This window comes from Vanacampus margaritifer, chromosome 12 (assembly GCF_051991255.1).
Source record: "Vanacampus margaritifer isolate UIUO_Vmar chromosome 12, RoL_Vmar_1.0, whole genome shotgun sequence".
Taxonomy (NCBI): Eukaryota; Metazoa; Chordata; class Actinopteri; order Syngnathiformes; family Syngnathidae; genus Vanacampus; species Vanacampus margaritifer.
Genome location: NC_135443.1, coordinates 22,627,634 through 22,653,896, shown reverse-complemented (window position 1 = coordinate 22,653,896; position 26,263 = coordinate 22,627,634). Strand labels below are relative to the sequence as shown.

At 40.7% G+C, this 26,263-nt stretch overlaps 1 protein-coding gene across 7 annotated transcripts in view; it reads right to left on the bottom strand.

Annotated features, from left to right (window-relative positions):
- Nucleotides 1-26,263, bottom strand: part of ehbp1 (EH domain binding protein 1) — a 202,263-nt gene that overhangs the window by 75,250 nt on the left and 100,750 nt on the right. For all 7 annotated transcript variants that reach the window (XM_077582804.1, XM_077582805.1, XM_077582808.1 and 4 more), the window contains 2 exons: nt 21,486-21,527; nt 20,000-20,134 (listed from right to left, as the gene is read on the bottom strand). In XM_077582804.1, coding sequence (XP_077438930.1) covers nt 20,000-20,134; nt 21,486-21,527 — 177 coding nt within the window. The remainder of the gene's footprint in view (nt 1-19,999; nt 20,135-21,485; nt 21,528-26,263) is intronic.

Below are 26,263 nucleotides of genomic sequence, written 5' to 3'. Positions count from 1 at the left end.
GCGGCCGCGGCCTGGGGGGCCCTGAGGTGTTGCGCTTGCTCTGTCCTGGCGGGGGTCGACGGCTCCCCTCTTTGGTGGAGATTTTCATGCATGCTAGATCCACCACATCAGCATCTATCGAGACTCAGACACAATTTGTTTCTCCCTCAGGTCATTGATTCGGTGGAGGCTGGTGTCTGTGGATCTCACTCTGCTTCGTCTGTCCTTTCTACCTTTCCTCAGTTTCTCCTTTGGGCCCTTGAGGTTTCCCTGATTTGTTGGAGTTTGGATGTCTTTGGGGTTGGTGAAGGTTAGTGGCCCGGTGGGTGGTGTCTGGTCGGTGCTGGGCTTCGCTTTTCTTTCTTTTCTTTGGTCCCCCTTTGGGTCTCCTGGCGGCCCCACGACTCTGGCTGGATTTTGAAGTGTTCGGTTTAGGTGAACGGTATGGGAATTCTTATTTTTTTTTTTTTTCGCACGCACGCACGCACGCACGCACACACACACGCACGCACACACGCACAAACACACATCCAAAAAACAAAAAACAAACAAAAAAAAAAACAAAAAAAAAGGGAGAACAATGATGATGACATTTCAAATGATCAATACCGAGATCTCCCAAGAATAAAAAAAAAAAAAAAAAAAAAATATATATACATACACATACATATATATACACATACATATATATACAAACACATATATATACACATACATACATATATATATATATACACATACATACACATATATATTTATATATATATATATATATACATATATATATATACATATATACACATATATATATATACATATATATATATATATATACATATATACACATGCATATACACATATATATATACATATATATATATATATATATATATACATATATATATATATATATACACACACATATATATACATATATACACATATATATATACATATATACACACATATATATACATATATACACACATATATATATACACATATATATATATATATACACACACATATATATACATATATACATATATATATACGTATATATATATACATATATATATACGTATATATATATACATATATACATATATATATATACGTATATATATATACATATATACATATATATATATACATATATACATATATATATATACATATATATATATACTTATATATATATAGTGGCAAAGGTAGTTTGACAACCTGACTAAATTCTCTCGCAATGAATTGAGAAACAATGACATTTCCAGGCCCATAGCTTAGCCACCTCTAAACTCAAATATTAGGTTACCCAAGTGGTTGATTAAAATCATCCCAGGAAATCTCAACTAAAGCTTACATTTTGAAAAATATTGCTCTTAATTTCAAAGATTGTTGCCATTTACGTGACACTTCCACAAATCTCATATTATTTCAGCTTCAATAGATCTGAGCTCAGTAAACAGCCTTAAGAGGTCATATTTCTGAGTTTTAAGGAAATCATTTTTAAAGTTTAAAAAAAATACTTATTCCCATAGGCAACAGATTTGACAAATCATTCCAAATATCATTGATATGGGACAGATAACATGGACAACGTTTAACATGTATTAATGAAAGGCCTTAATCCAATTGAACTCGTGTAACGTGCACAAACACACAATAAAAACACATACAGTATTGAGCCACTGTCATCGGCTTTATGTCAGAAATGCCATCCTCGGCAGCAATTCAATCTGATATAACTGATAACACACGCACACACATGCATGCACACGCACAAAAACCTGTGAGAGCAAACACTTAAATGGCAGGTAAATAATGACCATTCCGACAAGCACACATCAGCGCGCACATCATGGTGTCTTTGTTTGTAAATGGGAGTAATGTACAGGTAAAAACGACACATTTACCACAGTACATTCGACACATTCTGTGCACACACTGAAAGCGCAGTCCTCCAGAAGTTATTTACTCTCTTAGTAACTTATTCTCCCTCCCTGTGGTTTCCTGTTAATCAGGCTTCTACATATTGAAACAAGGCTTTTGCTCTCTCTCATTTTTTAAAGGTGGCCGCCCATTCAAGCGGGGCTCCTATTTATCCATTAACAAAACAAGCAGCTCCCCGCTAATGAGCTACATCTCTCCATTTCCATGTCAATTGTTTGTTTGTAGTCATTGTCGGTGCTTGGAACAATAGGGCTGTATTGTCAAGGCAGGCAACTTTAATGCACTCTGTGAGTGTGTGTATGTGAGTGTGCCCAAAGGGATGCCCAAGGGGATATGGGAACAGACCTTTAAAGAGATAATGATACACATGCACACACACATTAGGGAAATAGGGGGGGAAACAAAGAATTATAAGTGAGAGAAGATAATCACTAGTGTAAAACTTTACAGTATGGAGGAGGGTGGCTGCCAGGACAAAACTAAAATAAATGTAATAGTCCAATAAAGTATTAAATAATAACATAATATAATGAGAAATGTGCTATTTTTGCTATAATTTTACTACAAATACAAACCTACTCAATTTAAAATATTCAGACTTTTTTTTTGCAACAAACTTAAAAAGCGCCGCAGAGTTTAACATTTTCAGTGTAAATATGGATTTCAATATGTTTTTCAATAAAAAACTGAGGTATATTGCATTGTTAAGCATCTTTCAAAAGTTCAAAGATCAACTTTAAAACAACAAAAGTCCTAAGACGGCTAATGCAACTGTAATACTATATTGATTGTTTTTCTTTAACTTTTTTTTTTGCCAGCCTAAATTAAATAAAAGTATGTTGACTTGATGTTGACACAAGTTTTTGAATTCTTCAAGAATAAGTGACATATGTGCAGTGAAATTTAGGTGCAAGGTGACTTTCCAAAAGGCTGTAGGTTAGGTCTTTAATATTTTTTCTGCTAACGTTAAAAAAATAAATAACGCATTTCCGTATTATTATTATTATTATTAGTTTTACTTCAGTTGAAGAAAAATATTTTTGGGTCAAAGTAGGCGAGAGTGGCTGTAAGCAATAGCAGGACATAATTTTTCGGGAGTTTTTTTGTGTGTGTGTGTTTAGTGTCAAGTGTTTGACAAAAGCATTCTGAAAATCAGCACAAAGTGGCATTACACAAGGCTGAATGTTAGGTACTCTATTTCTAAAAAGCCAGCTTTTGCTTCTGTTTAAGTGAATAACACCTTTTCACTGTTACATGTGTCGTATTATTGTACGTTTTGTTGCTTTCCTTGAAGACAAAGTAGTCTGAACTTTTAGTTAGTATGCAAAAAGCTTCCCTAAGCAGAGACAAAAGCCAAGCAAGCGTAGGAAGGCCGGTTCATGAATAAACATGACTCGTTTTTCTATTTCTCATTTTTGCATTCCCTTGCAAAAATGACTTTCCCTTTTTCGCTTGTTGTAATTATCTTGCATTTGACTATGTTTTTCGTGCGGCTTTTATGAGTGTAATATGATAAACGGCAATGTCACAGGCAGCAGGCCTCCTGGCAATGGACTGATTGCAGATATGGACACAACCAGCAGGTTTAAGTGTAGCAATAAGCATATAGCTAGCGTGCCCCAAATACGATGGGAAAAACACCACATTCTATTTTTTGGTCTGCAATTCCGGGGGACACAAGATGGGGAAATTGACTGTGTCTATCCAGGGGCTAGGATTAACACTATGGAAAAATGCATGTGACTAGCACCAGCCGAGCTCAGTCAGCTATAAAGACACTGATTAGAAAATAAGAGAACACATATCGGGGCGTTATATTGTAAAGGACAACATGTTATCTCTGATAAGACGTCTTCGGGAAAACACTGATTCAATGAAGACAATGTCGCAGTTAACACGTGTTTGCCATACATAATCCATATCTAAAGGTAGGAGCGTACTACAATGTCAGTTGGAACAATGACTGTGGCGGAGTGTAGAGACGGTCGTTCAGTAACCGGAAGGTTGACTGTTCGATCCCAGCTCTCCCCAAGTCATGTGTCGTCGTGTCCTTAGGCAAGGCACTTCACACACATTGCCTCCAGTGCTACTCACACTGGTGTCTGAAAGGTGCGAATGTATGTGGTGGTCGGAGGCGCACTAGTAGCCACGCTTCCGTCAGCCTGCCCCAGGGCTGCTGTGGCTACTTAACTCATTTGCTCTAAAAAACGTACAAATATGCTCTATTTTAAATGTTTAAGTGTCCCAAATACATATTTATATGTTTTTTATGGGGGGGGGGGGGGTAATACTAGAGCATACAGAAGGCTTTGATGCAGCCTCTCAACTGCAAATAATGGGTAAAGAAATGGTAGTTATTACACAAACGGCAAGCAGGTGTCAGCAGAGCAAAAGAGATCAACCAGTTGAAAAAAAGCTCATTTACTCACATTTCTAAATAGATTTGTGAATAATGATGAAACTTAGCTATATTCTAATGCTAATTGCTGCAAAACGGAAACAGAATTATATATTTTTTCTTGATGAAAGAAGATAATCTAATCTTACTTTTGGTAGGTTCCATGTTTTTATATCGATAGAACACAATATTCTGTGGGCCTTGCAAAATCAGTCAAAATCCAGTAAAACAGCCGGGATTGAAGAGGATTGCTTCAGTGAATATGGCTGAGTTAAGTATTTTACAGCTACCACAGTGGGAATGTGTGAGTGAATGAATAATGTACCCATTGTAAAGCATCTTTGAGTGTCCAGAAAAGCGCTATATATTAATCGAAAGGATTATTATTATTATTATTATTACTACGATATACTGTAAGTGTTACTGCGACCGAAACGATTATCACGATGTAATGGAAACTTACCAGAGCTGGCTACATGTGGTTAGGTAATAATGGTGAGGAGGCATAAGGTTTATTCTTTTACACTATGCTCCATGTAACTAACGAATATGTAAGAATTCTGAACTAAAACGACAACTCTTGGCATTTCCCAGCATTTGATCCAATTGTCCCGATGGATGATAGTTCAAATTAGCTTAAAAATCACACGATCAGTATCAAACATTCCAAAGGTGAAACTGGTAGCCACATACAAGTTTTGCATTAATATGAAGAGGAAAAAAAAAGAAAAGAAAATAACGACAGCCATTAACGCAACCTTCTTTTTCATGGGGAATTCTCAAAAGTATCAAACTTTGATGCCATGTGCCGCCCATATTAAATGTTATTTAATTTGTGTGGGATACCAGCTTCTGATTAGGGGGGTTCGCTTGGGCAAATACCTTAATAAAAGCTTCAAAGTATTAACCTTGGAATTCACACCAATATGGTTGCTTCAAACCAAAATATATAATTTTTGACTGCACAACTGACTCTCGGACACTAAATGTAATAGTGACGATAATCATGTTTTAAATGAGCGTGCTAACTAGTGTGAAATCATCATCGGTAAACAGGGAAAACCTGAAATTGTTTAAATGCTTACTGGAGGATGTTAGTCAACTATCACTACGTAGTGATTACGCAGTGTTCTGTTGAACATATAACAGGTATCAAAACCGTTTTCAAACTGACGGAAAGCCAATCAAGAAGTGATGTAACTCCACCTTGTGGTCAGTATACGGTTGATGGTAGCTTATTTCAACTTGGGAATTGCTTATCTTGTGGAAAAAAAGAAAACAACGCCATTTTATTTGGTGTTTAGCTCTTTGACCGCCAAAAACGTTAAATAACGTTTAGTAAAATCCTACGGAGGACCGCCAAAGACGTTAAAAGACTCACTATGGTTTTTTTTTTGGAAACGGGTGGAGGAACGCCTTGGTCAGCTGTGCTGAAAGTATCAAGCAGATCTAGTTAGTATAATGCCTATTTTTGGGCACTAGATGGCAGCGATGACTCTCTTTGGACAAGATGGGGTAGGCGTCAGTAGAAGACGTGAGGCGGAGCTAGAGTGTTGAGGGGAGAATGACTGAGGAAGCGAAAATGGCGACCGGTTGCAAGCAGCTCACGCTTGAGCATTTTTTTCAAAGACGAAAAGCATCGACCAATGCTAAAGAGCACATTGAAGACGACGATGATGATGATGATGATTATGGGGACTCCGAGGTTGACGCCGAAGTTGGAAGGGTTGACGCGGAGGCTATGATCACGTCATAAAGCCTCACCGGCTAGCGATGCTAACGCCGGAAAACGCGGAGCACAACCGAGCACTTCTGCACAGGCGGACGTTCAATTGGATGACGAAGAGTGCCCCGAGTCCAATGCATATTCATTGGAGGAGTGGGTACAGTCTGATCACGGAGAAGACACTGTTTATGGACTACGATGCCACCATGAATGGAGTGGATACGATGGATCAGAACATCTCTTACCACCCGGTATAGGAACTGAAGGACATGAGGAAGCCAGACGTAACACCACTGTAACGTCACCGTATCATGATCTTGAGAGTAGACTTGAGGGCAACATGGCCAAACACACACTGCAGTATATACTTGCTATTCCCCGGAAAAAAAAGCCAGCAAGAAAGTGTAGCGTCTGCACGCGAAGGGGCAATCGCAGTGAAACTAATCTGTTGTGCAAAGTCTGCTGAGTCCCCTTGCACGCAGGGGAGTGTTACAAAAAGAAAAACTGTATTTGAAACATCCACACAATTGTAAATAGTACCACGGTTGCACACATTTGTAAATAGTTTGCCAAATTGTTTTGTCAAATTGTTACACTGTTGAATGCAAATAAACTTATTTTGCTATCAAAAAACACTTTTTCATTGTTGGTGGTAGTGTTTTACAGAAGTAAAGCACTGTTTAGGTGTTTGTGGCATCATTCATGGGGGAAAAAAAAGGTGTCAAATTCACTAGAGTGCATGAAATAATATTGTTTCACAAAAAGCTTGATTTCTCCGTATTTTGTTTCAAAACAGAGCATTTGGGTGAAACTAACCATTTTCTATTGTTGATTACTGAAAAACAGAATAATGTAGAAACAAACTTTTTTTTCTGATGAAAGATGAGAGTCCAATTTTTCATTTGGTAGGGTTGTGTGTGTTTCCATAGTCCAAACACAAAATTTTCTGTGGACCTTGAAATATCAGTCAAAATGCTTAAATCGGCTGGCACCCACGGCATCCCTTTTTTCCCAAACAACTTGAACAAGAAAACCTGCCGCACAAAGCAAACCAGCCTCCGACTGATGTGATCAAGAAGATAGAAAAAAGTGGAAATAAGGATGAGAAAACCTGGTGGTCGGCGGGAAGCCCTGCTACAAGAAAGGACACACAGGGAGAAAGGAGACTTTTTGTAAATGGCAACAGCAAGAACAATCATGTCTGTTGACTGCTGGGCACCTCCAGGAGAAAGAGGGGTTTAACGCTCGAATGCGAGACTGAGACATAAGGCTCGTCGTAGGCTTGGCGTCTGGACGAGGGCCCCTGTCTGCTCTGGAGGTTCTTTCTCTTTTTTTCTTCTTTTTTTAACAGCAGCAGGTTTGTCGCCTTGCTTGCTCTTTTTCTGTGTGAGGAGGGCATGCACCGCTGGCCACGTACAGAGAGCTGGCGTGGGCACACGGCGATACCACACATACACACAATCATCTGGAAAAGAGGGTTGCCAACCTTCCAGATAGCCAGCCAGTCTGGCAGCCAGTCATGCAGGTCCAGACATTTGTCATGACAGACTAATTCACGGTCGAGAAGTGCTTTAGGTCTCTATCTTGCCCGGCCACACGCACTAAAACAGCACACACACAACTATAAGCTGACGTTACACACCGTTTATAACAACATATTGATGAGCAAATCATGAGATGCATGGTTCTCTTCAGTCATCGGTTGGTTTATTTTTCACTGCCTCTGAAAGCCAGCATTTTCCTGACTTTTGTCATGTCAAAGTTGTATATAAATGGCACAGACACGGTACAAATGTGACCCGGTACTTTTCCCACCTTTGGAGGTACAGTAACCCCCCACCCCCTAACTTTTGTGGGGGTTACAGTCCAAAAACTGCCACGGAAAGGAGAAAATCTACAGATACCGGCTGCCCTGAATTCCTAAAAATGTGGTTTTCTATGGTTTTGGCCCAAAATTAGCCTTCTAGACTAAATCAGTGCTGCTCTTCAGATGAATAAAGTTTTATTGTTGAGTAATAGTTTGCTTCCATTTCAATCATTGCTTGATTTTGCTGCTAAATATAATGCAGGTACTGCATTTCGTTACTCATAAATAAAGAGTACAATGTATGATTGATTGAATTATACAAGCTCTGGATGGTCACACATATTGATCAATGAATATTCAATTGGGGGTGTACGAGGTCTTAAAAAGTCGGTTGGAGGAGCATCTGCGTTTGAGGCGGACGTTGAAGGTTAATGAACGTGAGGCCATTTGTGCCCCACTCATACAAGATGTGATGATGTCACTGGAAGACATGCATGCAATCTAAATACTGACAGCACCTTCTAATTTAGACGACAACATCATTTTAATGTTGAGTTTAATGACAAATTGGAATGTTAAAATGTTAATTAATTTGGCAGAATATTAGGTTAAGACAACATTTTATAGACGTTCTTGTAACACTGTTCTGGATAAACAAAATGGGGTGGGACAAAGACAAACCAGAAAATGTCCTCCTTCTAATGTGGTATCAGAGGTGTAGCGGTGGGACAACATTTTGTGTGAAAAGGTATTCCACCATTCTGGGACTAGGGTGTAAAGTTTAACACCTGACATTCATTTTTCCCCGCCCAATGATCTAATTAGGTGTTGAGTGGGTGATTTTTCATTGGTTTATTGACAAAATTGCTCTTCAAGCATCTTCTTTACATTGGTGAACTTTCGCTTTACAAAGGGGGGGACTAAGAGGACTGCACAGAACCCTCACTAAAAATCTGCATTAACAATTAATGATGCTACTGATGTTTTCCAGCTGTTAAAGAAAGCTGAAGTAATACATTTGCTAAGCACTATATTAGTTATTTGTTTTTATGACACAATTCCTGTCATGCTCTATATTTAATGTACGAATTCCCTATCATCTAAATGAGGGCATGTGTTGACTCTTTTGATAGGCACACAGTACAGTGGCTCTTCTTTAATTCTTTATCAAATGCATTGATCGCCGTGGGCTCCGCATTGCGCGCCCATTGATCCGCGCACTCCGTCTGGAGGCGGACGATAAGCTCCCCCTTTCTGTCTCCTCGTCACCTGCTTTTCTTCTCACCCCTTTGGCGAAAATGGAGTCAGGAAATATTTGGACATTTATGAGTTTGTAAATGTTACATCAGTGTTGAAAATGACAACACTGATGGCAAATGAGACAATGAGGCTAATGTTGCTGTTTTTACTGTTTATTTATGACAGACTGTTCAAAATGTTACTGTTGCACTTCATTTCCTAAAACGAAGATTGATGTAAGCACATTCTTAAAAATAAAAATTGAAAACTATGTCATTAATGAGCAGTTTCTTGTTTGCATTTTGTTATCTGGCTGTACTAAAAAATGAACTATTACATTAAAGGTGTCATGCTATCAAAATATTTTTTTCCCCACTGCTATATACATAACATGGGTCAAAATGAATCTGTGTGGTTAGTCGTTTGCATGGAACTGCCTCTGAAAGACAAAGGCCTGCAAAAATGAGTGAATGTGATTTTGGTGTGGTGATGTAGACTTATCCCTGATTATTCAGGTACCTGTAGACAAACTATACACCATTTTTTTGGTTTTATTTCATTGTAGACCTTTTTTGGTTTGAGAATATATTGGAGAATACAATGCTAGCATTTGGCAGTTTTTTTCATAAACAGACAACATGTGGAACTATGGTGTTGCGTGTCAGTGCTTAAAGAACATTTGTGCAGTTGGACAGGCAGAACAGGATGCGTACATGAACACAAATACGTCAGTGACGGACGGGCGAGTAAGATGGGAAGGTTTTGCCCTTTAAACAGATGGGATAATTGCTGTTGAGCAGGGAGGAAATAAACAGACAAGTTGAACTGTGCACCTTGAGCTAACACAAATACAGACCTTTTATTATCATTTATATTACTAGAATTTAATGGAGGTGGATTAAAAAAAAAAATCTGAGTACTACTGGTCAGTCCACCTTAGAGTAATCACTAGAACTTTTAACTACACGATGTGTAATTGCCTTTATCTTATGGTAGTTACTAAGTAAACTTTAAAAGACAGCATAGTTCATGTCTGTCTGGTAAATATTGGCATTTTGGTATTTGAACATTTTTTAGTACAAAGATACAGTATGACATACTCATTCTGAATAAAGAAGCATCAGTGAAACTGTTACGTTCAAACATACAGCGGCTGACATTCCAAAACAAAATGTGTGCGCGTACCTGCTGGTGTGTGCCTGTTCTGTTGACCTATGCTCTCCCTCCTGCCATCCTTAATTGTAGCCCACAGTGACTGTTGCTTTCATGTAAGGTCACACAGGTCCACTCCTCTCGCTTTGCATCCCCTGTGCTCGCAAACACTTTCTTTCACTCTACCTCTGTTTCCTCCCTTTGTCTACACTGCCCTAAAAAAACATTAGAACCTGTGTCTGACAGATTACTATCTTACTACTGTTATCTGTTTTTCTCTTTAGATACTTATCAATTGTAAAACTAATTTGGGCTTCATACATAGTTGCTCTCCACCATAACGCGCTTTGAGCCTGACTTCTGTGAAACGTGTACTGCACACATTTACTGTGGTCTTTCCATACTTTGCATTTCACAAAAGCAACTAGCATTAGCATCTTGCTAGGTGTTGCATGCTTAGCAACTCCTTATCCACCTTTCATGGTAGCGCTTCTTGTTACAAAGGTTTCTTATTTGCTGCCATGGAGGCGAGGAAATTGCGCAGGGCGAGCAACATTTTCCCCAAAAAGTTAGTTTAACTCAAAATTAATTTAGTCCTTTTTTTTTTTACGTTCCACCGTTTGAGAACTCATGTTATGCTAATTGTGTCATGTCCAGTTACTTTTTGTCCGTGGCATCTTGTCTCGCTTGAGCTTGTCTTGTTCATTAGCAGACGAGAGTACTAATTTCACAGCGGCATAGTCATGTTAATTGTTACTGTGATGATGGCGATGTGTGTGTGTCTTCAACACATACAGTGAACAGGTACACACACACACACACACACACACACACACACACACACACACACATTCCTCTGTGTTTTCTAGGTAAGAGACTTCCCTGCTCACTGACTCGTTGAGATTCCTATAATTGGGTCCCGTTTGATTTTTGCCGGCATGAGACCGCCCCCACCTCACCTACACGCCTCCACCCTCGCCGCGGAGGGGACGCCGGGGGTCTCCGTTGTGCTGACCCTGGCGGCTCACCCGCCATCGACTGCACTCTGAACCAGACTCTGCTGCTTTTCTTGTCATTCCCTTTGTGACCAAACCTTCCCTCCTCCCTCCCGACATGGCCTTAGCTTTGTCCTCACTGGCTCCCAAGCACAAGATGGAGACTGTGTTGTTTGAGTTTCTTTATCCTCTGCGAAGAATGATAAATTTTACTGCTGAGGAGTTGTGACGTCTTCTGTCTTCATGTATGTCCGTACGTCTGCATTTTGTCGGGGTGTGTGTATACCAGAAGAAGCAGCATAATGTCTATTAAATAGAAGCAAAAAGTTTCACAAAATGTTTTAAAACTTTACTTTCTATTTAAATATGTCAATACTGTATGTTTTTATATAGAGTGGTATTTTTTTCTCTCTCAGCCCAATTTAACTTTCTTCACAAAATTTTCTCTGTAGAACATTTGACTTATCCCTAACAGCAAAGCATACGGCAACTGCCTGTAACAAAACACAAAGAAATGGGAACACTTAGCGCCCCCCCCCCCCCCCCATCCTTCACCTTCCTCCTTCCCTCAGTCTCTTCTTTTTGAAGCATCTGCCGCTAATGAAACTAAATAGTTGGCCTGGGAGTTCCTTTGCACCGCGTGTGTTGGAGTGTGCGGGGAGATGTGTCGTGGCTGAATCGGCCGGAGGAGAGATCAAAGGCGAGGGTGTGTGTATGTGTGCGCACGCCCGAGTGCCAGTGTGTGTTAATGAGCAAGAGTAATGCAACCTCGTTGCGTCACAAGAGCTGATCAAGCCGTCAAGAGAAGAAAGCAGGAACGTGCGCGCGAACACACACACACACACACACACACACACACACACACACACACACACACACACACACACACTCACGCATGCCTTTTGTTCATGTTTGACACAATCGCTTGCAGAACTTCAAGAGAGAAAACGTCAAATGTTTTATGTTCACCTTTCAGCTCCTCCTCGGATCATGAAGCCAATTTAAAAGACTGCGGACCTTAAAAGGCCTGACACGATCCTAAAAGTTTCCAAAAAATAACAGATGAACTAAAGTTAGCACTGGAACACACTTTTTTTTCTTTTTCATTTTTTTTTTTTTTAAACATGGTACAAGGATTTTTTTTAAATTTTATTTTAGCGAGGTACAGTGCAACTGCCACACAAGTTTTCCAATGTCGATCGTCTTACCATTATGGCCTAAAATTTCAATAACATCAATAACATTTTGAAAATAGGACATCAAGCATGATGGCGGTTTCAGCATGGGAGACACATGCTCATAATTAAAAATTGCGCCTACATCGGTAAACAATGCAAGACAACACTCCCTCCCCACCCCCTTTTCTCCTTAGCCACTTCTCGGGCTGGTTTAATTGAATTAAGTCTTACCTTGTGCATGCTAAACAGCGCGGCAGCTACTTAGACGGGCGGCTAGGAAGATGGCGAATCGGGCTGATAACACACACGCAGACCCATGCACATACGCACACTCGCACTAATCAAAAGAAGACATCGAGTAATCTAATCTGAATCACTGACAATTATCAGCACGTTGGCCTCGGGGGCCCGTCGCCTTCCTTTGATCAATGCTTTCTATTTAAAAAAAGTGTTAACAATTCAATAGGCATATGAGTGGTGGGGTGGGGGCTGGGGGTACAGAGTGGCCGTCCTTTGAAAGTCAGACGGGCGATCGGCCATCTCGAAAGACAAGGCGGGACGGCGCCGCACCTTCTTCTTCTTTCGTCTCAAAGATTTGCGGCGAAGGCAGCTTTGAATTAATTAACTTTCCTCCCGCTGCAGACCTTGGAAGGTCATTGGAAAAGGCTGCTTGTTTGTTTCCTCTGGATTACGTGCAAGTATTTGCATGCCTACAGTTGAGGAAATTCAAGGGCACGCATTTTTCTTTACGGATTCGCAGCTGCCGCCTTTCAGATATTTCATTACCAAAGCCAGCGTTTATATGAATGTCATTGCCTTTATTGTTCTGTTTGACCACTTTGCTTTTGCCAGAGGAACTCCCAGAGGTGGAGTGAGAATTTAAACTCACCAATTTCAGGACTTGCCCAGCTAAAACTTTTGAAAGATGCGACTTGACTTTGGCTTGGTATTTGTCAAACTCGACTTGACTTAGACTTTAATTAAATGTCTTGCCTGTTCACAAATTTATCATGAGGGGGATAAGTTTCGGATCCACCTACAATGAGTGAAAATCTGTGACATAAACTTGACTAGCTTAAACATCTGAACTCATTGAAAAGACACAATTCTTCCGGCTTCTGCGTGTGTGCTCATTGAGTTTAACGTTTCTCCCAGATTTCAATAAATTGCTAAAAAGTGTATCTGCAATTTTGGGGATTAGGGTGGGCGATCTTGAAAAAATAGAATATCCCCAAAAATGTAAAGATAAAGTCACAATTTCGTTTTAACATGATGTTTTATTAATAAGAAATACAAATTAAATTAAACATGAAATAAGTGACGTATTGAATGAATGCACTTATTTATGAAAATGATCACGTAATAAACATCTTTTGTAAAGAAAAATATAAATTATAAAGTCGCAAAACACCTGAGTTAAACAATAACAAAAGTCACATTTCTGTTTTCAATTAGTCTAATCAAAGTAGTGAATCTCATAATTTGGCTGCTAGTCATGGTTAAAAGAAAAAAGCAGCAGCAGGTAAACAAAGTTGGAAAAAAAAATGACACGTGAGTATGTAGAAAGCACCTTTTATAAATAAAGATCACAATTTTGTAGCAACCATTGAGGGTGGTTGTCGGGTTATGTAGTTTCCCATGGTCTTGACGGGCCTTTTTTTGTGTGTGCTAAGTTTCGCACGTAAGCGTGTTGTTTTCTTGCGTGGTTAGCCTGATCATTTCACAAACGCTACAATATGACTTACGACTGGACCAGAAGTCGCTTGTGGTTGCAAAAAAAACCCTGCACTTTGTTTTTTTTCTTTTTGCGCCACTATTTCTCTGCAATATGCATACATGCAAGGAATGGCGGTGTTCTGAGTGATTTTGGTGAACGCATCTGTGGCAGTCTGATGTTTTGGCAGCGCATGCATGCACGAGCTGTTGTCGCTGCTATGGAAGTTTTGTCTTTACCACTTGACTCTCATTGTACTGTGTGCTCTGCCCTTTCAGGTGGCTCAAGTTCGTAGTGTTGCCGTAACTTGTCTTCATGTGCTCCTTGCACACTTTGCATATGATTTACGCCTGGTCTTTTGTCATCTGGCGTGAAGCTAAAACAGTTCCATATTAAGGACGATGAATTTCTCTTCGGAACAAACTCGCTTTCAGCCTCCTCCACATCAAGCATCCCGCTTGTTTTGGGGGAAAACGCAGGCCGGGGGCGAAGTCTGTGCGCACTACAGTTGACCACTGATTGGCCGTCATAAGTCTTGCACTCTGGAGACAGTGACAGAAAATGAGCTGCCGGTCAAATTGTGCTCAAATGCTTTGCGTCGTGATCAGACGACTGAATACAGGAATGACAGATCATCAGCCCTGCATATCGTCATACGATTTTATATTGTCATATCGGCCACCACTAGTGGAGCTAAAAAAAAAATAACAGTGTATATGAATTGTATTGCTTCAGAAAACAAGCACATAATACGAGCAATCAAACAAAAGATGTTGATGGCTACAACTCATGCCCAGTAACTCAATATGCAGACTGCTCACACAGCCAGCCAAGTCTACATTCTCATTTGCTGACGCCCACGTCACTCATCAGGCCAGGCCTCACCTTTAAGCATTATTTACTAGAAGTCAAGTACTACAAAAGAACGCAAGGATGCCACCCCCCAGTAGACAACAACAAATACCTGCACCTCATATGCACAATATTGGGTTACTCGATTATTCGATGGGTTAATTTATAAAATACTGGATTGTAAAAGTATCAGATAGCTACAATAATACATTCAAGGATTGTATTTGTCATAAAATCGGGATAAAGAGATTGGCAACATGCATTGGTTTGATAAGAGACAACAACTACGACATCTAACTTTATCCATCACTATAAAACCCGCAAAAATAGGTAAGCACAGTTTAGCTTCCCGACAACTGGTTAAACATCATCTTAGGTTTCATGTCTCTTATGTGTTTAATTGAGAAGACAATATTGTGATGGACAACATAGTGATTGAGTTTTGAAACTTTAAAAAACAATGTGATTGTAAATGATAGTACAGCTAACTAAACTAAATTAGTAGCTGCAGATACTGAAGATTCAGGCTTCTTGCAGGAATCACTAAGTTAAATTTTAGACCTTTTTTAGACCATTATGAGAACATTTTTAGACCAACTTCAAGTCATAACAAGCTGGTGCTTTCTGGCTTTCGCATGTGACTGGAGGGCCTTCACACCCTAAGTCTCCGAATTTATATATATTTTTTGAATACTTTTTTGAAATTTTTTGCAATGAGCCGAGTGCCTATCATCTGTTACCTTTCAATCAGCTGAAAAACTCTGTACTTTCAAGCCAATTCTTGGCTGACTGACATTTACCCATTTTACAGAAACTGCATAAACTCGGTGGAGACGAAAACTTGAAAGGTACGGTACGCGGTAGTGGACACACTGAGCCACCTAATTATAATGCTACATTCACACCAAAATCGAAGGGAGTGTTTCGCCTCACTTTACTCAATAGAGTTTCACTGCCTAAGTGTACACAGGCGCTTTATTTGCGCACACCGGAGAGAGTGGTTTTGCTTTGCTTCACTTATCGCAGCCACTTTCACTACGGCAAAACTCCTCTCAGAAAAAAAAAGTTCCAACATAGCAATCAAGTGGCCAACATTGTGCTATAATGTTGTAGCTAATGCACTGTTCTACGTAAAGCCTTTTCGGGTGGTAGCCCTGCCAGAACCAGCATTGACCCTGTACATTGCTAGCCTTGGGCTGATACCTCAATCAAAATTTGGTCAACTTAAAAAAGATTTAAAAAATCAATACTATTAATCGTCCCCACGTGTGTATTTTTTATTTATTTATTTATTTTACAAATGATTCACCAATCCTGAGTGTTGTAAATTGCTTGCTTTCTTTGATAATGCAATGTCAATGATTACACAAAATTCCTTTTTTGAGGATAACGACATCACAGCACATCACCAGAACTCGTCACTTCATCATCGCAAGCACGGTGACGACACTACTTGGCAAAACAAAAAACAAAAAAGATAGCTGTAATAATAAGAGAGGAAAAAATAAGATGATAAATAATGTAATTCACAATTAGTAAAACATAACTAACTCTATATTAAAGTGTTGATTTCATCACATTTATTTATCAAATTTCTAGGGCCATTTGTATTTTTACTGGTGTCCAGACACCCTCTACGATACACAATAAAATTAATATTAAAAACTAAATACTGTACGTAAAATAAAATAAAAGTAAAATATCTAGTGGCCATAAAAGTCACATTCAAAATATGTGGTTGTAATTTTGGTGTTTTTTTTTTTGTGGTTGTAGTTTTTTTCAAGGCAAGTGCAAATAATTAAATTCAATACAACAGTGTGCCAGAGTAGCTCCCATTTAACCGTTCTCCACAAACTGTAGTGTGTCCATCTGAACACTTGGTGGCACATTGAGTCACACCCAATTAATGGCGTAGTTCATAGACAGCCGAAGAAGAGAGACGCGAAGTGAAGGGATAGGTGTCATGTGCTAACCCCAAATCAAAGTGAATAAAGACAAATACAAGACTAATTGCTGAGAATGCTGCACAGATCATCAAACTCAGTGTCCACTACAGGCACCGACAGCGACCCACACCCAATTTAAAACTATTTGCGGCAATCAAAGGCTTTTATCCGACATGATCTAAATGCAACAAGCTAGATGCTATGCTAACCGCTACAAACTAACCGCCTTCCCGAGCTACATTGACTACAATACAAAAGCACCCCCTCAAATGCAACGCAACAGGCACTTTCTTTTTTTCTACAGAAAGTTCTCGTAATGGACGGAGCGGATATAAGAATTTAAGTCTTGGGTAAATTACATTTTAGACCTGGGATGAAAATATGGGTGCGTTTTTTTTTTCTGAGAGCGAGCTCAGTATTGTTCATTCGACATGTCATCATCATTATTCTTTCAGTTTTTTTTTCTCTTTTTCTTGTATGTGCGTGAGTATGTGCATGTGCGGGTGTGTGTGTGCGTGTGCATATGTGCGTGCCTGTGAGTCTGTGCTCATTAATTCACCTAAAACCTATTAAAATCCCATACCGTTCATCTAAACCGAATACTTCAGAATCGTGAGGCTGTCAGGAGACCCGAGGAAAAAAATAAGAAAAAAGAAAGAAAAGTGAAATCCAGCACCAACCAGACATCACTTACTACTGAAGAGGGTCTTCTGCCCAGATTTAGTCATAACTGTTTTAATTTCCTTATTTCCTCAGTAGAGCTTTGTTCTGCGGATGTATCTCTGTGAGTGTTATCGCAATTTCTGCCAGGTGCAGTCATGACTGAAAAACCTCCTCTATTCCTCAAATGGGCTTTTGTTTTGTGTTTGAATGATGTTCTTGAGTCTTATCTCATGTCCGGTCAACTCCGGTTGAACTGTTTACTGGAAACTGTGTGGTACCGCCCTTCAAGATAGTATAAGAATATTGTAAGTCCTCTGTAATCTTCGCACTGAGAGGCTACAGCCATTGTCTGTAACTCACTTGTGCCCGGAATATTCTGTAGAAATAAAAGCTTTGAAGGAACTGTTCATCGATCTCCAGCCTGTATTAGGATAACCAACATTCTCACTAACCGAATGAAACCGAACACGCGGAGGAAAAGATCTACTCTACAACACTACCCACCAGGTTACTAACCAGAATCTTTCACCAACCCCAGAAACATCTAAATTCCAACAAATTAGGGAGACCTCAAGAGACCAAATGAAAGACTGAAGGAAAGAAAAGAAGGATAGATGAAGCAGAGTAAGATCCACAGACATCAGCCTCCACCGATTCAACGACCAGAGGAAGAAGCAGATTGTGTTTGAATTTCGGTAGATGCTGGTGTGGTGGATCTGGCATGCATGAAAACCTCCACCAAAGAGGGGAGCTGTTGACCCTGGCCAGGACAGAGCAAGCACAACCAACCCCCCAGGCCGCGGCAGCAAACCCAGGAGCCAGGAGCACCCCCCACCCCAACACGGCTCGCGCCCCAAGCCCAACGCAACAGAAGGGGGCAGGCCAACCAGGCACCCCACCGGCCCAGAGCCCCCACTCCCACCCACGACCCCTGCCCCCAACCACACCCGCCACAACCCAGCCCCTGCCGCTCCCAGGCCCCCCAAAGCCCCAGACACCCCCAACCCCAGCACACCCCCTTAGCGCCGCCCCCCCCCCCCCACACACACACACTCCGACCACCAAACCCCGGAGACCCGCCGTACCTAGGTATAGGTGCCGGAGAAGGGCCGGACAGCGGAGCGGTGAGGGCACCCATGCCCACCCCACCTCCAGCCGCGTGGTGGGGCGGAACACTGGGGGCAGAAGGGGAGATGGGAGCACTGGGAGACGGGCGGCACCCCCAAACCCCAGGCCCATCGGGGAAAGGCCCCGGCCGTCACGCCAGCGTACCTAGTGAAAGCTAACCCTGTTACTGAGTTTGCCAGCTCGCCGACTGGCGAACTCTACCCCTACACCGTGGATGTGACCCCACCCAGCGTATATACAAGTGTGTGTGGTCCATTAAAATTGGGAGCAGGTGAGTTGGAGCAGAGGGAAATTATATCCCCCCACTCCGATCCACCTGCTTCCCAGATGTGTCGGAAAATATGGGTGTTTTTTAAGGCATTTAAGGCCTAAAATGTAAGTTTCTGAATTCTAGACTTTTTTTAGACCCCGCGGGAAGCCTGTTATATGACCTGATTTAAGATATGCTTAATCCAGGTAATGTCTCAACGCTCTTGCAATCTAGAGGGGACTTTTCTCGAATTTTTCCATTAGGTAACTTGGGACTTGATTGAAACTTGAAAGTTAAGACTTAGACTTACTTATGACTTGCACATATATGACGTACTCCAAACTCTTTTTACCTCCTGCTAGAGTGCATTATACTCAGTGGAGCGTGCTGGCAATTTTGCCCTCAAATGTGCTCTACTACACCCCCGACAGGTGTTTGTGCTGTGGGAAAAGTGGACGCACGTTTGGCTGGTGTGTCAAGATGATTCTGCGGGTAAAAGATGACCAAAGAGCAAGAGGACTGTTCAAGGGGGCAGGGGGTTGACATGACAGCTTTTGACACGGTCAAGAGAGTGTGAGCATAAGTTAATAAGGAGGAGGTCTCCCTCTTGGCTCAAGAGGACATTTTTGGACAAGAGGGAGCAGTGGAGAGAGCACTTTACACCTGTGCTACAATACAGTAGAACATTTTTGCAGTCTTACGAGCTGAAAGTGAGACACATTTCATACACGAAATTGGGTGGACATGTCTGTCATAACAGGATGGATGAAAAAGTCTGATGAACCCGTGGCCAAAATTCAACAGTATGTTTAGTTTGAAGCAGCCATTTTGGGGAAAATTCCAGGGCTTGTATTCAGGAACACACCCAAATGAACCCTAATCTAACACGTATCGTGGACGATTTTCACTACCATTTGGAATCTTTTCATCTGACATTGCCAAAAATAATACAGTATAGCACATGCACTACAAAAAGGACTGAAATGCAACAAACAAATAAATAAATAAAAATGCAAACTTACGTCGCATACATTGGTGCCTCTACCCGGTGCAACGGGGACACTCTTGTTGCCGGCCTTCATGGCAGCGTCACGGCGGGCCTGCTCCAGGAGCAGCCGGGCTCGCTCCTTCAGCTCCTCCTGGCGGGATAATGCTTTCTGCACAAAGGAACAAGACACAATGTACCACAAGGGTATACTAAATTACATGATTTTGCTAAATATACCAAATGTTCGTTTGATGCAATAAATACTGCGTTGACTGTCAAATTACTTAGCCAAAGTACTTATGAATTGTCCATGTTATGTGGGTTCTGCTAACCACTCTACATAGCTTGTAAATAAAAATTATTTACAGCAAAATTCCTTACTATTGCTACAACAATTTATGTGTATTTATTTTTTGGACAACTTTGTAATACTGTTTTTTTTTCAGTCATTGCTATTCCGTTTTTGTTGGGTTGCAAATTGCTAAAATAACTTCAAGCCAAATGTATTAGTTCATTAATACTAATTGTTTGGCAGATCATCCAGTACAGTGAAGTGCATTAATGAAGACACTTTTTATGTAAATGAGATATGGACATTTGACCATTTAAAAGTAAAAAAGAATAATAATAATTGTTCTTTTTTTTTTTTTATGACTCAAACTTTAAAAAAAAAAAATCCAGACATTGTTCAACACTAAAGCAAATTTTCAGTTGTGGAATGCAAGTAAATAATTTGTCATCAAATGAATAATGTGTTTTACTATATTGTCTGTTTTTTTCCTGCATGCAAGATGTTTTGAACAACAATAATAATATTCCAGCAATACAAATATAATTTGGGTTAAATAGTTTTTACATACCATTGTATTTACCCATACTGAAAGAGCTAGTTAACTCATGTGGGGCATTAAAGGATTACTCAACAGGAAGTGAGACTCTTGCTCCACCCCTCACTAAAATTTGAAATCGGCGCTCAAAGGGGGTGTAGCCTGGAGGACCGTTGGGTTGCTAATAGGGAGAGTGTGGGCGTGGTCTGGCTGTGATTGACATCAGCAACTCACGAAGAAGCCGTTTAAGGAGGCGTGTACGAGAATGAGCCGGTGGGTGGTGAGGGCGACTATGTCATGCGGAACAAGTGATGTAGTATGTATTGTCTCGTGTAATGAGAGGACAAACAGCCAAATTGAGTTTATCCTAGTGTGTTACCTAACCCGAACCCATACACACGTTTTTTTTCCCCAAATTTAAGCTTTCAACAAACATGAACTAAAATGTCAAAGTAATGACCAGGACATGTGGACAGCATTTGTAGATACCAGTTTATACAGCTTATCAGCAAAAAAAAAATAAGTTGATTTAGTGTTGTTATCATTTAACCTTACGGAGTATTTTTTTATGCACTGTTAATGTAAAGAAAGAACATGTGTGACAATGGCATACATCATTGAATCAGTCCATTATTCAAATGACTAATCAATAGTTTGACTGAGCCAACTAGTGATATGTTGCAGCCTGGTTACCTTTTCAACAGGAGGACTTGAAACGGGGGAAGGTGACGGTTCCTGTAAAAGAAAAAACACGTGTAAGGCTTTCTGTTTACACTTGGTTCTACGGCTGGGCGATATGGCCCAAAATTCATATCACCATATAAACTGCATCCCTGCACGGTAACGATATATATCATGGTATAGAATTAAGTTTTGGTTGTTGTTCTTTTTAAATAAATTGGTTATTGATTTACATAGTCCTTTATAGAAGCTAAATGGATTAAAACAAACAATGAAAGAATACATTTACTTTGGATAACAACATTTATTGTGCAAATTTCAAATCAAAATTATGCATATGCAGTATAGCTTGCGGTGTGCAGGCTAGCTAGTGATAGGGGGCATGGTGGAGGAACTCGTGTGCATGCCACAAAACAAAAAAAATATATTATTAGGGCTGCAGCTATCAAATATTTTGTTATTCAGATTTCCTACCGAAAATGTTAGCGAATAATTGGATATATATATATATATTATTGATTGGTTAAAGAACAATTATAAATACAGAAGACAGAAACCACATTTGCACGTAATAAAATAATAAACACTTTTTTACTCGCGGCTGCCGCCTCTGGTCCAAAGCGTTAATGCAACATCTGTGTCAGACTCATTCATGGTGCGCGTGCAAGTACGGGCACAATCTTAAAGCAACAGCCACAGTTGACAAAGACTTGACTTCAAATGAGTAAGAAAAACTCCACCCTCCACTCCCCAAAGAAACTGTGGAGTGTGAAGGTCCGCACACTTTTATAAAGGGAAGATAAAAGCTGATAGGTGCAAGTCAGAGTAAAACAGTACAGATAAGTACTTTGTACTTATCTAGGCATTGGTAGAGCATGCATGATGTAGAAAAAGCTTTAACTCTTTACTGCCAAAGACGTTAAATGACGTTCTGCAAAAACCTACGGAGGAGCGCCAAAGACGTTAAAAGATGTCCACCCATTTTTTTTTTTTTTAAACGGGTAGAGGGAACCCTTCCGCATCTGTGGTGAAAGTTTCCAGCAAGTCTGCTGTGCCTATTGACTATTTTTGGCCCCTAGAGGGCAGCGATGACTCTCTTTTGACAAGATTGGGTGGGCGTCAGTAGAAGACATGAGGCGGGGCTAGAGTGTTGAGGGGACATTGGCTGAAGAAGCCATAATGGCGGCCGCTTGCAAGCAGCTCACGGTCGAGCCGTTTTTTTCAAAGACATCGACCAACGATAAAGAGCACATTGATGACGACGATGATCATCATCGATGAAGATGATGGTGACTCCGAGTTTGACACCGAAGTTGGAAGCGCTGACGCGGCGGCTATGACGACGTTATAAAGGTTCACGGGCGAGCGATGCTGACACCGGAAAACACGGAGCACAACGCTCAGGCGGACGTTCAATTGGACGACGAAGAGTGTGTACAGTCTACTACTTGCTATTTATTCCCCGGAAAAAAAGGCCGTCAAGAAAGTTTAACGTTTGCATGCGAAACGGACAAATGCGAAAGTGAAAGTAAACTGTTGTGCGATGTGTATTTGAAACATCCACATAATTGTAAGTAGTACCACAGTTGCACACATTTGTAAATAGTTTGCGAAATTGTTTTGTCAAATTGTTACACTGTTGAATGGAAACTAAAAACACTTTTTCATTGTTGGTGAAAGCGTTTTACAGAAGTAAAGCACTATTTAGGTGTTTGTGGCATCATTCATGGACAAAAAGAAGTGTACAATTCACTAGAGTGCATGAAATAACATCGTTTCACAAAAAGCTCTTTTTCTCCGCTTTTTGTTTCAAAACAGAGAATTTCGGTGAAAATAAGCATTTTCTATTGTTGATTACTGAAGAACGGAATAAGGTAGAAACAAACTTCAACCCGTTTCTGAAAACGTCTGGCAGTCAAAGAGTTAATATTACCTCTTTAAGCTGCACAATGCGTCTTTAAATTTAAACTTTAATATATCCCCATAGATTTTGATCTATGCGACGATAAGTGACGTCAGAACCACAGTAGCAAGTTTGGGGAACTTTAGCACTGCTAGCTAGCACGGTGTTGCTAGCTGACAGCCTCCGTTAAACGCTGGCAAAGTCAGCGCATTTATGTCTTACTGCGCTTAACTGGAGCTTGAACGTAATTTCAGGACAAAGTTGTGTTACTGCCGCCTGTTGCAAGTTTGGTGCCGTCACAAACTATGACTAGACGAGTCACGTCAGCCCTTATGCTGCAGTGATTATGCCGTGGCAACACATTTAAGGGAACAACTTCAAAATAAAAGCGCTACAATGCATTTATCTCATACTACTTGGTAATGTGAGGTTTATTTAGAAATTAAGTTTCTCTCACCGCGCCGTACTGTCATGCATATTGCTGTTCGCTTGACTACGACTTCCTCAGTAAACCGATGTCACGTCCAATTTCTGCTCTCCTTTCTTTTCTGCTATGCGCACTTGTTTATGACTGACAGTATGCATGTGTCGACACTCAACGCCAACATGTGCCTGGGGGGGACTTTTCAACGTCAACGGTATGTTGTGGGTGCCAACGTTTTTACGTCATCGGCTAGTCGGGACAAAATGCAATGATGTCACCAACATGCGCGACCGCGGTAAGACGGTAGAGTCAAAATATATACCTTCTGCAAAATGTATACCTTATATTGAATATACAGTTTATATCGCCCAGCCCTAATTGGTTCTTTAAAACCAAATCTTTTGCGATCAGTCAGGTTTGTTCATCTGCACAGGGTGTGTATACAGTTTGACCCGCTGCATAGGTGCATCTTCATAAATTACAGTGATCATTAAAGTGTGGTACGAGAACCACAAGAATCACTGCCAGAAATGTTTAACAAAAACTAAAATAAACTTATCCAAGCTACTGAAACTGCCATATTTAATTTACTGTATGTACTGTAATTGTAAAGAATTGGCATTGCCCAACATGTTTACTGTATAAGTCAAACGGGGCCTGGCTGTACCCCACTCGCAAGGAGATAAGCGCAGATATAAAATGGGGGTGTCATAGCTGTCAATGTGTGCTTCACCCCCGCCTGTCCTGTGACCTTTCCACTTGTAAACAGCAAGCATTAATCTGTGAGGGGAGGTGTGGTAAAGTATTTAATGCGTGCACGTGCAAAAGACGAGATGATGTGTGCTTGCAGGAAAAAAAGGGGAAAAAAGCACAGCATCACCACGCCTGACTGGTCACGGCACCGACTGCCATCAAGCCAGGGGATGAGAAATGTAATGAAAAATATGATTACATGTCAAAACAGGGGGGGGGGGGGGGGGGTTGCTTTCTAACAGGCCGGCCCCGCGGCATCTCGGAGGAGACAGGCGATGACGAATATGACGACCAATGCAGAGCGGGACAATTTCGGTACGGGGGTCATCTCGGAGAATGCCGTCGACTAGAGGCTTAGCGAGAGAGAACTGAATGCTCGCACCCTCGCAATGTCTCGTGACAAGACAGGACAACCAAAGTTTCAATCAAGTCGAAAAACGAGGGCGACGGGATAAAAAGACAAATGTGTGAGGAACCTGAAGGCAAGGGTGAAATTCTTACAATTCACCCAAAATAAATACAGTGTTCCCTTGTTTCTTGCGTGTGTTACGTTCCAAAAACTCCCCGTGATAATGGAAATCCGCGTTTATTTTATTTTATTTCTTTCCGTTAATTATATTATTTTTTCGTTTATTATATGTTTTTTCGTTTTGGTATGATTTTTAGTTTATTATGAATGCTTTTTCATTCATCATTCTTTTTTTCATTTACAGTCATTTTCTTCCATTAAAAATATTATTTTAATTACTTATTATACAACACAGTATATATATTTTTTTAATTATTCTAAATGTTTTTTCGTTCATACTATATTTTTTTCATTTTTTCGGGCCATACACCATTGGATAGGTCTCGTCAAAATGAATCGGAGGATGCCCATATCCAGTTGGATGTAGGGCTGGGGAGATACAGCCAGTCAAAGACCTCCAGGACATCGTGGATTTTCAAAACGTTACCCCGCCGGCAATGGATCCCATTACGGGTAAAAATACGTCATTTGTCGGCCCTTTATATCTTAATTTTAATGATGAAGATACGAGGCAGGACCGTAAACCCATTTGAACCGGGACCGCATTGCTGCGGTGCCCCCGAAACTCGACTCGAGCGTTCGTGGCCGGCGGGACCGCGTTAACCGTGGAGCGGGTGGTGGACGCATGACCGCCAACGGCCACGACTGTATGGTTCGGGGCAGACAATGTTAATTTTAATGATGAAGATATGAGGCAGGACACGTAAACCCATTTTTGACAGCGGGACCGCATCTCCCCGGTGCCCCCGAAAACTCCACTCGAGCGTTGTGGCCAGTGTGGGTCTGCGTGAACCATGGGGCGGTAAAAAATCCACGAAACAGCAAGGCCGCGAAAGATGAACCCGCAAGAAACGAGGGAACACTGTACATGAACCCTCACTCGCCATTTTTTTCTGTAGAACATAACAGAAACTTTGAGTTGAAAAAAAAACACACTAAATCACACCAATCATGATGTGTGGTAAACTTTTCAAAAAAGATGATGGAGAGAAAGGTCCAGATTATTATTGTCAGTGGTGAAAAATGCCAGCTAATAAACTACAAATGAGAATAAGAGTGTCGAGATGACTGTTTTCAGCACAGGTTAGTGGCTAGCTGTTAACCGGCCTGTGCGTTGAGTCCCTTCAGCGAGTGTATGAACATGCTTATGTTACGCATTGCTAGCAAGTTGGTAACAGTCA